The following is a 13,476-nucleotide window of genomic DNA, read 5'->3' as shown; positions in this document are numbered from 1 at the left end:
GTCCAGCTGCATTGGCGCTGCTGGGGTTGGCTGGCAGCAACAGGTGTAGGTATGAAGAATACAGAAGGCTGGTGGGCTCTGCCAAGGAAGCTGGAAAAGGGTCTGGCAGCTATCCTGTCACCCACCTGGAAAGGCATCTCAAAGGAGACACCACCAACCCATGACTTTCTTGAGAACAAACCAAAAAAACAAACCAAATCAAGTGAACTGCAACTCACGGTGAGCCCATGTACTCCATAGGGTTTTCAATGGCTGTAACTCCATGGCACATAACAACAATTTTATGAAAGCCAATCACCAGGTCTTTCTTCCTTTGCACTGCTAGGTAGATTCAAACCTCTAACCTTTTGGTTATCTGCCAAGGGTATTAACCATTTGCACCTCCCAGGGAAGAGGGACCATGTTTTACTCTCTTCTGTAAGTAATCCCAGTGTCTGGCACATAGTAGGTGTTGGTTGAATTGAACTGAGTGAGGTAGGTAGGACCCAGGGTCAGATGGGACTTGGTTGACAGTGTAGGCTGGTAGCCTCTCATCTGTAGGGTGCCAACTTGAGGACAGACAAACATCCTGCCTACTTTTTCCCTGAATTCTGGGGAACCAGAGGGCTACAGCTTAGCTGGGTCATGGGCATCAAGAAAGCTGCAGATCAGGGAAGGGGCCCTCCCCAGGCTGTCTGCAAACAGAAGGATGTCATCACTGAGCAAATGAAAACATGATACTGACCCATAATCCTTTAAATCAGGAGGATCCATGAGGGGCCTGGTTGCCCTGGCAACTGATGGCTGGCCAGTGGCAGGGCCGAGAGCATTCTCGGAGCGGGCCATGCCTGGTGCGTGGGCAAAAGCTGGGAGTGGGTGCAGGGTGGCCCCCTCCCATCACAGGCTCCTGGTGTCTAGTTGGCAGGTGTGGGTGGGGGGCCCTAGGGGACCTCTTAGTCCAGGCCCCACTGCAGCTGAGGTGGTAAGGCAGAGCAGGACGGGGGTGGGCGGGTAGAGTGGATGACAGCATTGGGAGTCGAGGAAACCACTCAGATTTTCAAAGCAGGAGGGAGACAGCAGGCTCTTCAGGCAGAGGCTAGAGTGTCTCCTGTTCAGAGGACACAGGAGCCAGCAGAGGTCGGAGGACACTGACACTCTTGTGTCCCCTTCCCTGGGGCCCTCTCTGTTTCTGGCACATGCTGTGTTTCCCGAGACCTTTAACTGCTTCTGACCTCCCAGATTTCAGTCGGAGAGGAGATGGGGCTGGCTTAGCTTAGTTCTACACTTCCTCTCCCTCGTTCATTTCCTCTTTTATCCTTTCCCCTGGGTTCCCAGTACCAGCCAGAGAGAAGTTCCTGGTGTTACTGTCAGGGTGAAATGGAGTTTGAACCAGATCTTGGACCAGGGTGTGGGCCAGTGGATGGCTAGACAGCTTCTGGGCACCAGTAAAGCTTCCTGGTTGCTAACATGCTGAAACGTGTACCCACCAGGTGGGAGAGCTGCTGGCCTGGGACCATATATTCTGCTGCCCTCCCTCCAAAACTCTCCAGACCTCCAGGTTAACCTAAAAGGCTAACATGGAGGGGGTAAACCAAAAATCCAAACCCACGATCATCGAGTTGATTTTGATGGCCTTATCGTACAGAGTGGGGTTGGTGGTTATGTGCCGTAGAGTCAGTTCTGACTCATAGTGACCCTGCATAGGATTACCAAGGCTGTAAATCTTTATGGGAGCCTTATCTTTCTCCCGCGGAATGGCTGGTAGTTTTGAACTGCTGACCTTGAAGTTAGTATGCCAATTCATAACCACTGAGCTACCAGAGCTCCTTATAGTACAGAGCAGAACTGCTGTTTTGGGTTTCCAAGAGCGTAAATCTTTATGGAAGCAGATGGCCTCATTTGTCTCCTGCATAACAGCTAGTGGTTTTGAACCACTGACCTTGTGGATAGGAGCTGATGTTGAACCTCCTACCATGATTGTTGTTGTTATTGTGTGCCATCAAGTCAATTCTGATGCATAGTGACCCTGTATAGGGTTTCTAAGAGTGACTGGTGGGTTTGAACTCTCAGTCCGCGGTTAGCACTCCAGTGCTCAGTAAAGGGGAGAAGCAGTCTCCTGGATCCTGTGTGTATATCATCCAACTGTTTACTGTTCTGGTCGATGGAGATGGTGACTAGCTCCCCGGATGAAGGGACTCCTGGAGGGACAGGCTCAGGGGGAGGGTTAGGTACTACCCTTAATGTTAAGTCACTATCCCAGCATGCACTGCCACAAAGCCTCTGCTCACCCAAGACCCTGAATTCACATTGGCTACTTCATTCTTCCTACCTGTTCTCATGTCTCAGGACCTAGGCCTGGATGACCATGAACAAGATGAAGAACTTTAAGCGCCGTTTCTCGCTGTCAGTGCCCCGCACTGAGACCATCGAGGAATCCTTGGCTGAATTCACAGAACAGTTCAATCAGCTCCACAACCGGCATAATGAGGGTGAGGGACCTGGGGACCCTCCTCAAGCTGCCTTTCCCACCCGACACTGCCCCCAAGTGTCCCCTTTCCCACTCTTGCTGTCATGAGACACCTTTGCTACTTGGCCCATGGGGGCTTCCGGTTGCTGATGGGGAGGACTGAATGAGAAAGTGGACTTCCCCCTCTCCCTCAGGGTCAGGGAGGGTACTGATGCCTCCCTCTCTTAGATCTGCAGCTTGGTCCTCTTGGCAGCGATCCCCAACCAGAGTCCAGTACTTTCTCCCCGACAGACAGTGGGGAGGAGCCCAGGCCACTATCCCCTGGCACACAGTACCGGCGGCAGAACCAGCGCCGCTTCTCCATGGAGGTAATAATCACCAAAGGATTAAATGAGTTAATTATATGCCAAGTGCTTAGAGCATTGCAAACACGTAATCATTTGGTATTGTTACTACTCGTACACATTTTTGGAGTCCTGGTGTGGCTCTGTGGGTTAATGTGTTGGACTGCAATGTGGATTTGAACCACAGGGTCGACAGTTCAAGCTCACCAGCCGCACCTCAGAAACCCTATATACAGGCTCGCTATGGGTCAGAAACGACTCAATGGCACTTAACAAGAACAATATACATTTTTAAGAGAAGTTGCCTTTGAATCGATTCCAACTCACGGCAACCCCATGTGTTAGAGTAGAACTGTGTTTCAAAGGGTTTTCAGTGATTGTGATCTTTTAAAAATATATTGCTATTTTAAAATCTTTGGCATCCCTGGATGGATTCAAACCACTAATCTTTCAGTTAGTAGCTGAATGCGTAATCAATTTTACTAATATCTATGCGTATGCCCATATAGAAGTCCTGGTGCAGCACAGTGGTTAATGCACTGGACTGCAAGGTCAGTTTGAATGAACCTCAAGGTTGACGGGTCAAGCTCCCCAGAGGCTCCTCAGAAATCCTATACAGGGTCGCTATGAATTGAAACTGACTCCACAGCACTTAACAACAACAACAACAAATCAAAGCTTTTTATAGCTGGGGATGCTGAGGTCCAGAGAGGAGAAGGGACCCTCACCGAGTCACTCAGCAGTCGCTGGGTGCTCATGTATGTGGCTCCAAGCACACCTCGGAAGCAGCAGCAAGCCTGGGGCCATAGCCAGTGGTGTGGCCCTGCTATGGCTGCTCTGCAGGGAAAGCCTGGCCCAGCATGAGAGACAAGAGCCCCACAGCAAGCAGTGGTGTCCCCATCTCTCCATCCTGGTCCCTACAGGACCTCAGCAAGAGGCTCTCTCTGCCAATGGACATCCGCCTGCCCCAGGAGTTCCTACAGAAGCTACAGCTGGAGAACCCAGAGTTGCCCAAGCCACTCAGCCGCATGTCCCGCCGTGCTTCTCTGGTGAGTCCCACGGCAGACAGGGCCACCAGAGTAGGACACCCTCTCCCCAGCATGGACACAGCAGTCCTGGCCTGTCCCAGCAATGGCCTGCTGGGGTTTCCAGGAAGGTTCTTGGACCTCTGGCGCCACCTGCTGGTCATAGTGGGTTCAGCTAGTCCATCCTTCTTGGGCACCATCCATTCCCTAAAAGGGTTCTCCTGGGGCCAGAACTACACTCCAAACCCTCTTCTAGACTCCTCTGAGTCCACGAGACCTTCATTGGATTAAGGTCACAACCCAGTCGTGGCTGTCTCTCAGATGTGCCTGGGAGCATCTTACACGGATTTCTGGGCCTCCCTCCCAATTACCTGCAGAATCAGACTAAGTATCCGAGCCCAGGGATCCTTACTGTTAAGGATTAGGTACTACTGACCTAGAGGAAGTGGGTTGATGAGAGAGACTGTCAGGAGGTGGGTTCTGAGCCTGACAGAAGATACAGTGAAGAAAAGAACAAAGAACCTACCCTCAGGATTTTGTCATGGGGGAAGACAGACAGGTGACTAAGGTGTGCAGCAGTCCCAGAAACCACTGCTCTGAGTGCCACACCCTCAGCTGTCATTAGAGGAAGACACTCAGGGCTTCAGGGGGCTTCACTCACACTCCCAAAGGCTCCTTCCTTTACCACAGGGATACAGGAAAGAGAAGACCAGGAAGGACTATGGCTGCCCTCAGCCTTGCTAACTTCAATTGTTCCCTGTCCTCATTCCATTCCCCTCTTTCACTGGAGATTGGGGGATGCTGGGTGGGACCTTTACACTCACAGAACCCTACATCTCTCCCTCAGTCAGACATTGGCTTCGGGAAACTGGAAACGTACGTGAAACTGGACAAACTGGGGGAGGTAAGAGGCTGGACTTGGTTTTCTCGTGGCAGCCAGGAAGGATAGTTGCAATGTTGGACAGGACCATGTTGGCTCTGCAGGCAGCCCACCTCTGGCAGGTGCTAAGGTGGCCCTAGTCCTGAAGGAGGGCATGAGGGTGGAGTGGCCCACTAGCTCTGGAAAAATCTAGTCTGTTTCTGCAAGTACTTCTCACCTAGGTTCAAATCCCAGCTCTGTGACCTTGGGCAAGTAGCTTAAGTGGCCTCTCTGTACTTCATTTCCTTCCTCTGTCAAATGGTTATGAGGGTAAAATAAGTCATCGTAATAGGTTTATCACAGTCCCTGTGTAGTGCAAACATGTAACACACTCGGCTGCTCAGTGAAAGGTCAGTGGTTTGAGGCCACCCAGCGGTACCTCAGAAAAAAGGCCTGGGGATCTACTTCTGAAAAATGCAGTCACTGAAAACCCCTGCAGAGCACAGTTCTACTCTGACACTCATGGGGTGCCATGAGTCAGTGTCAGCTTGATGACATTGAGGCAAGTATGGCACATAGAAGAGTCTGCTGCCGTTAAGTGCCATCAAGTCATTTCTAACTTGTTGACCCTATATAGGTTTTCCAAGGAGCAGCTGGTGATTTTGAACCACTGACCTTGCACTTAGCAGTCCAGTGCTTATCCTCCACCACCAACCCAGGATTCCAGTCTAACTATTAGCTATTATTGTCTTCACTGTGTCAGGCTTTGTGTTAGAGACCGGAGGTGGGAGAGGCTCCCAGAGAGAAGGGAGGCACAACCCTGTCCCTAAAGGAGCCCACAGAGGAGCTCTGTTAACCATCAACAGACTGTGAGGACACAAAATGGCAGAGGGCCCTCCCCAGCGCCCTGGAAGGTAGACAAAGGAGCAGCTCATTCCAACTGGACAGGAATTAGGAATAGCTTTCCAGGGGAAGGGTCTTTGGAGGAGAAAAGGGACAGATGCTCAGGCTGAGGCTACGTTCCAAGCCCAGGCAGAGAGAGAAGGGGATAGGGGAACCTGAGACCTGAAACAGCCTGGGACTGATGGGCTCCTTGTTCATCCCAGGGTACTTATGCCACAGTCTTCAAGGGCCGCAGCAAGCTGACGGAGAACCTGGTGGCTCTGAAGGAGATCCGGCTAGAGCATGATGAGGGGGCACCCTGCACTGCCATCCGAGAGGGTACAGCCCCTTAGGGTCCCCTCGGGGTTTTCTGGGAGCACCCTGGCCCAAGGCACTGAAACTAACCTGGAAGTGAAGCAAGGATATGGGGCACATGGGGTCTTAGGGACCAATCTCCCCACAGTGTCTCTGCTGAAGAACCTTAAGCACGCCAACATCGTGACCCTGCATGACCTCATCCACACGGAGCGGTCCCTCACCCTGGTGTTTGAGTACCTGGTGAGCTGAGCTGGGGATGTCGGCCTGTCCCTTTCTTACGTACAGGGCATCCTGGTCTGGTTCTGGAGTCAGGTTCACAGATGTCCCTGTGCCAGGGTGGGGCAGGGGCTCAGACTTGGGGACCAAACCCCACCAAACCTACCACCACTGAGTCCATTCCCACTCACACTGACCCTATAGGTCCTTAGGGTTTCCAAGACTGTAAGTCTTTATCAAAGCAGACAGTCTCGTTTTTCTCCCACAGAATAGCTGGTGGGTTTGAAGTGCTGATCTTACAGTTAGCAACCCAGTACCTAACCCACAGCACCACCCGGGCTCCTTTGGGCTTGGGGAAAGCTCAGAGCTAAAGGCCTGACACCAATCCTCTTCATTGCCTGTCCCACTCCTGGGCTTGGTCCCTGCCCTGTGAGGGGCTTCCTCCTCACTGAGTCTGGGCTTCCGGCCAGGAGTCAGGACAGGCTCTGTGTTCCAGGACAGCGACCTGAAGCAGTACCTGGACCACTGTGGGAACCTCATGAGCATGCACAATGTCAAGGTGAGGCGGTCCCCACCCTCAGGACCTCTACCCATCTTGGCACCTGTCCTGAAGCCCAGATGGGAACCCGTTCTCACCATCAGCGTCCCCGCTGCTGTGCTTGTTCAGATCTTTCGTCCATAGGTGGGAAGGAAAGGGCTCTGACCTTCAGTGAGTTCTGGGAACTGGGCTGAGTGCCTTTCCCACCTACACGTGTACAGACACCCTGCTGTCTCTGATCATCAGTTTACCCATCTGTCAAATGGGGCCAGGAGCTACCTGCCAGAATGAAGGGAGGCTTCCAGGGAAGCTCAGAGGAATGCAGATGCTCCTTCAGGTTTAGGAAAGAGTTGTGCACTTGCATCTGCACACAGGTGGATGTCCTGACCAGCCACCCCTCCCCTCACAGCTCCTGGTCACAGAGCCCACTGGTCTCCTCCTCATGCCCAGTACCCTCCCCTCTGGACAGTATTCCTGATGTGGATGGGGCCCAGAGTGGGTAGGAGAACCAGGTAGCTTATCCAGGGCTGGTGCTGACTTGTGTCACACACACATACACACACACACGCCCACGGCCCTGCCTCCACCATCAGTCCCAGCCACAGGACAAAGGCTCACGTCTCCCAAAGGGAACATTCTCACATTGTTTGCTGCTTAGTTCTTCTTCCCTCCTCTCCCAGATTTTCATGTTTCAGCTACTTAGGGGTCTTGCTTATTGCCACCGCCGTAAAATCCTGCACCGAGACCTGAAACCCCAGAACCTGCTCATCAACGAGAAGGGGGAGCTGAAGCTGGCAGACTTTGGTGAGGGCCAGGGTGGGGGTCTGACACAGTATGGGTGCACTAGGGTCGGGCTGAGAAGTTAACCCAGCCATGCCTGCAGGCCAAGGTTCAATGGCACATCTGTCCCCAGGACTGGCCCGGGCCAAGTCAGTGCCCACCAAGACCTACTCCAACGAGGTGGTGACCCTATGGTACAGGCCTCCCGATGTGCTGCTGGGCTCCACAGAGTACTCCACCCCCATCGACATGTGGTGAGTGCATGCTGCACAGGCTGAGGAGTAGTCCATACCACCTTCTCCCCTTTGCCATGAGCCTCTGGGAAGAACCATCTAGCATCCTTTCACTAAAAGCCATGTGTTTTCCTGCTGAACAGGATATTTTTTTAAATTAGCAGAGAAACTGAGTGGGATTTTCCAAAGCTAGGCAGATGTTGTAAGGGTGTACTTCTCAGATGTTCCCTAGGGGCATGCGGGGATTACCAGAGGCTCCAGAGAGCCTACGGTATGTGTGAGGCATGCTTCCCAAGTGTCAGTTATGTTGTTGTTGATTCCAACTCATAGAATTTCCAAGGAGCAAGCTGATGGGTTTGAACCAGCAACCTTCCAGTTTAGCAGTCTAGTTCTTATCCTACAGCACCAAACTAGGACTCCTGTGTCAGTTCTACTAACATAAATATTACTATGTTAAAATTAACACACAAGTGTTTTGAATTAAGAAGAAAAATCAGCCCCATTTTAAAGGTGATATAGGGCCACATGCCCTCTACCCCGAGGTTCCCTTGAAGAATGGGTTTGTGTATGTATCTCTTCCAGTGGGGGGTGCTTAGCACTGTTTAAAGAACTGCTGCTTGGGTGTTGGCTGTGCAGTCAGGTCTCACAGAGTCAAAGGCTGAGAGATCCAGCCTCCCAGAGCCCAGGGAAGCCCTTCTGTAGAGGCTATGGTGGGCGCTGTGCTGTGCTGGGAGTCACCCCCTGCCATGGGCCAGCTCAGCCATCATGCCACCCGTGACCTGACAATGCCCCTGCTCATTGCTCCCACAGGGGTGTGGGCTGCATCCACTACGAGATGGCCACAGGGAGGCCCCTCTTCCCAGGCTCCACAGTCAAGGAGGAGCTGCACCTCATCTTCCGCCTCCTGGGTCAGTCTCCTAGCTCTCCTATCATTTCACCACCAGGGGTCGCCAGAACTCTGTCCGACCCTCAACCCAGGGCCCTCTCAATGGGGCGGAGACCACTGTGGACATGTTCATTCTCAGCTCCCACCTCACCAACTGCAAGTCTAACCTGTCCCCTCATCCATGCCCTCACGCCCCTTCTCTTTCCTCCAGGGACCCCGACAGAAGAGACGTGGCCAGGTGTGACAGCACTCTCAGAATTCCAAACCTACAACTTCCCTCAATATCTCCCCCAGCCTCTCATCAGTCACGCTCCCAGGTAATCACCAGCCACAGATAGCCCCTGGTCCTGGCTTTCCCTCCATGAGGGAAATCTTCACGTTCCCCACCCCCACACAAGCGAGGCCTGCAGCAGCTCCTTCCTCTTGCAGATTGGACACTGATGGCATCGGTCTCCTCAACAGCCTTCTCCTGGTGAGTGTCGCCCAGTGGGCTCACAGACAGGCAACCAAGGAGAGCTGGAAGCCTAGAGCCCTACCCTGGACTCTCTGCCCCACATGACGGCTTTCATGCTCATAGTTTGTGAAGCATCCTCCTGTACTGTCCCACCACCACGACCCAAGGGGAGTGATTGTCTCCATACACAGACTTCAGTTCGCTCTGAGCTCAGACCCCCCACTCAAAACCTCCGACTAGCTGTATGACTTTGGGCCAGTTCCATAACTTGTTCCTGCCTCAGTTTCCTCAACAGTATATTAGAATGAGTGATGCGTACTTTATGAGATGGTTTCAAGGGTACCTTAAGATTATGGAATACATTGAGCATGGTGCCTGTCTTCAAATAAGAAATAGTTGCTAGTATTCAATATTGACATCACTGACATTAATGATGTCATGGCTGCTTGAGCATCTGTATTTCCATCATAAAAGAAGGTTGTTGTTGTTGTTAAGCGCTGTCTAGTCGATTCCAACTCATAGCAATGCTACCTAGAATTTCCAAGGAGCATCTGGTGGATTTGAACCACCGACCTTGTGGTTCAAATTGATCTTATGGTCCAGTGCATTATCCTGCGGTGCCACACCAGGACTATTTCCTCTAAGTTCCATTTCCGGTTCCTCCTGGGTCTTGAGACTGCCTGCCTGGGGTTGGATTGGAGGAGGTGAGGCTGGCAGTTGGACCCTCAGGACTTCTCGGGTGAAACTCAGGGTCTTTCTGTCCTGCCTGGGGTTGGATTGGAGGAGGTGAGGCTGGCAGTTGGACCCTCAGGACTTCTCGGGTGAAACTCAGGGTCTTTCTGTCTTGGTGATCTAGTTAAGCACCGGCCCCGGTAGGGCCCAATAGCCTATCCTGTGCTTTTCAGTATGAATCCAAGAGCCGAGTGTCAGCAGATGCAGCCCTGAGCCATCCCTACTTCCAGTCTCTGGGCGAGCACGTGCACCAGCTGGAAGACAGTAAGTGGAACCCAGGGAAGGGTGAGCAGGTGTGGGCGGTCAGGCCAGCCTGCAGAGGCCAGGTGTACTGGATTCTGCTGAGCAGCTTGGCTTCCCCATTCTCATTTGTAAATGAAGGGAGCTAAGATGCTGGCCTGCAGGGCTCAGTCTAGTCCCCCTGGGCCAGTCATAACTGAAGAGGTCTCCAGCCAGGGGGTGCTCCTAACTCTGTGTGCCCAGTGGGTTGGGAGCAGCAGGGTCCCCACCCCTGACTAGCCCCTGCTTTTTCCTCTCCCTACCCCAGCTGCCTCCATCTTCTCCCTGAAGGAGATCCAGCTTCAGAAGGACCCAGGCTACCGGAGCCTGACCTTCTATCAGCCAGGTAGGGGTATGTGCCTCCCTACCCCAACCCTAAGGAGAGGAGGCCAGGAGGCATGGGAGAGGGGACAGGTCTTATTTGGAGGAGGTGCAGCGGGAGCTGAGAATGAACACGGCCACAGGGCTCTCCATGCAGTTAAGAGAGAGCCCTGGGCCCAGGGCCAAAGTTCTGGTGCCTCCTGGTGGAAATGCTTCCTGGGGTCACTTGGGCCCTGATCCTGTGGGGACTCCTTCCTGAGGATCAGAGGACCCCAGGATGGGGCCTGAAGCCCTTCCTATTATGGCAGTTAGCAAGGCTCTCCACCCTGCCTCCCTCTCATCCCCCTGCCCCTCAGAGCCTGCTTCTGACAGTGGCCCTAACAAAGATTCCTGCTCTTTCTGTAAAACCTGAGCTCCTGAACAGCTCCAGCCTGGGAGAGCTGTACTTTGTCTTTGGAGCCCCATGGCCTCTGAGGTGACAAGGTCCTTCCACACATTATCTCATTGAATCCTAAAGCATCATTTGAAGTTGGTACTATCAGTGTTCCCTAACAAAGCTCAGTCTGTGAAGCTGAGGGGTTGAGTAAAAATTTCACAGAAGCAGCACACACCCAGCCTCCCCTCCACAACCCTACCTTTTTCCTTCTGATTCCCAGGACGAGGGAAGAGCCGGCGGCAGAGCATCTTCTAAGCCGAGGCCCACCTGTGGCTGAGGGATGAGAGGTCACGCTGAGCACAGCGGAAAGATGGGGTCTGTGCCACCTCAGAGGATGGGCAAGGGCCGATGGCTACACAGAAGGCGGCAGTGTGGTGCCCTGCTGACCATGTCTATTCCTCTCCCTGCTTCCCACGAACCTCCCTGTGGCCTTTGTTTGGGCACCAACCTCTCTGCCACCCACCTTGGGGCTGGGTGTGAGCTGTTTCCCTAGAGGGAGGTTGTGGATAGGGTGGACCCTCTCCCACCTTGAAGTGCTTGGGCACTAGTGTGGGACCCACACGGACAGCGAGTACAGGTGCCAGGCTGAGCAGCGTGCCCAGATAGGTACCTCCTTTCCTGTATCACCCTCTTCTCCAAGAGCAGAAAGGGACACGGCACCTCCGCTGGGGCCTCAGAACTCTGGTTGCCATTGTATGTGCCAAATCCCACCCCTCACCTGAGGGGCTGGTGTCCCCAGAGCACCAGAAGAAACGGTAGCACTATACCTCTTCTCACCATCCCCATCTGCTCCTTTTGCCCCCAACTCTCCTGAGACACCTACACCTTTAGGCTTGAAACAAGGCTGGGGGCACTGGAATGATGACAGATACCCAGCTGAGCCCAGTGGTGGCACGGTTCTACCAACTGTGCTCCTGCTGCCCCCCAGCCCCTGTCCTGTCCCCTGAGTCTGAATGGAATGGCCTTCAATTGGCAGATAGCGAGTGCTCCCTGCCCCTGGAGCTCTGACCCCAGGTCCTACCTGTTTTCCTGCTTACCACCCTGAGCTCGGATAAGCCAGCCCTGGGTCAGGGCCCTAGGCACGCCTCAGATATGCAGGGTCACCCTGACACAGGTGACAGGCCACCTTGGGGACTGGTACAGCCTCCCCGCCCCCTCTGTCCCAGTCCCTGAGGCTCTGATCTTGTGCCACCTGAGGCTGGCACCAGCCTCCCTCTCCCCAGGGGATGGTCACGAGAAAGAGGGTAATCATGGGCCTGGGTGCAGAATGTGACTGGGAACAGTCTCTGTCCTGAGAGCCTGGGTCCCCACAGAAAGCTTTTCTCAGCACCCTGGCAAGCCTGTGTACCCCAACGTCTCCACACTGGGATGAGTCTTGAGTGGTGTCGGCAGGGCCTGCCCTGCTACACAAGCCCCCTGCCTGGTACATCCTCCTCTACCTGAGGAGTCTCCTCACAGCCCCTCAGCTTCTCACCCTCCTCCTACCCCCCCCAGAGAAGCCTCCTTCCATCCCCCCTTCCACTGTACTGTGAATGTCCCGTGACTCAGCACAAAGACAGATAATATATTTAATTCATGTGGTACAGAAGGAGCCAGCAGTCTCGTGCAGAAAAGCTGACTTTGACAGATTGTTGCCAAAGATGGAGGAGTCAGGGCCCCTCGCCAGGCCGAAAGAGCGTGGATGGGGTTGGCGCCTCTCTCTATATATATATAAATTCAAGAGCATTTGATTTGTGTGTCTCTGAGCCCACCCCTAGGCTGTGGGAGAGCAGTCTGTCTTCCAGATGTGGTGCTGCCGGGGAAGGCGGAAGAGGTGAAGGTCTGGACTGTGTGTTCTGCGCCCTGGTCTTGGCTGACCAGGAGAAGAAATGGACTCTAGCCAGTGCTGCTGCTTCTCCCTCAGCTCCCTAACCCCCTACCACCACCAAATGGCTCCCAGTCTTCCCTAGGAGAAAAGGCAGGACAGCAGACCTGATGTACAAGACCTTGTGTGTATGTATCACAGTACAGTTGTGCTCCGTGGAGTTTTCAGTGACTGCTTTTTCAAAAGTAGATCTCCAGGCCTTTCCTGAGACACCTTTGGATGGACTTGAACCTACAACCTTTCTGTTAGCAGTCAAGAACATTACCCATTTATACCACCCAGGCTCAGCATTTAATTCCAACAAACCACCTTCCTCTTGTGCTTTACACAACTACCAACCCCACATATCTCCCAACATTCTCAGAATCCTGCTCTGTTTTCAACTTAATGTCTAGGTTTATCTCTCTACCCCCACACCCCCTGTTCCCACCATGTGTCCTGGTCCTCACCTGTCCAGGGAGCTCATTAATGCCTTAAGAATGTCCTAGTTTGCTGGCATATTTGAAGGGGCAGCTACTTTTGGGAGGAAGAAGCTAATGTTAAGAGCTTGGGTAAGTCTTCCCCAGGCCATACTGGAAGTTAGGGATGGACCAGGGCTTAATTCTCAGGCCAGCATCAATTTTACCAGACTGGACCCCTCACCTTTTTGCAGACAGCCAGAAACCTAACTATGGGAAAATTATCTCAATGAACATTCATTCGGTGTTCGGTGAGAGGGGAGGGCCCAGAAATGCACTAGTGCAAATTGATACGTTTAAGCTGTGTTTGAAAGGAGACAGTACCTAACCTTTATGAAGCTCCTCAGTCTGTTCCAGGACTCTGTACTCAGAGCCGTGTCTCATTAAATCCTCACAGCAACCTAT

General features: G+C 53.1%; 1 protein-coding gene across 1 annotated transcript; it reads left to right on the top strand.

Moving 5' to 3' along the window:
- Positions 1-2,338: 2,338 nt before the first annotated feature.
- On the top strand, positions 2,339-11,004 carry CDK18 (cyclin-dependent kinase 18). Its single transcript, XM_006834082.1, has 15 exons — positions 2,339-2,468; positions 2,675-2,814; positions 3,714-3,839; positions 4,663-4,719; positions 5,781-5,895; positions 6,020-6,114; positions 6,587-6,649; positions 7,309-7,432; positions 7,542-7,662; positions 8,452-8,549; positions 8,739-8,844; positions 8,957-8,999; positions 9,887-9,977; positions 10,261-10,338; positions 10,970-11,004. Exons 1-15 carry the CDS (start codon positions 2,339-2,341, stop codon positions 11,002-11,004), a joined length of 1,422 nt encoding a protein of 473 aa, XP_006834145.1.
- Positions 11,005-13,476: the final 2,472 nt, after the last annotated feature.

The sequence above is a fragment of the Chrysochloris asiatica genome, unplaced genomic scaffold (assembly GCF_000296735.1).
Source record: "Chrysochloris asiatica unplaced genomic scaffold, ChrAsi1.0 scaffold00009, whole genome shotgun sequence".
In the NCBI taxonomy this organism is placed as follows: Eukaryota; Metazoa; Chordata; class Mammalia; order Afrosoricida; family Chrysochloridae; genus Chrysochloris; species Chrysochloris asiatica.
Note: the sequence above shows the minus strand (reverse complement) of the source record. Positions and strands in the feature narration are given on the sequence as shown.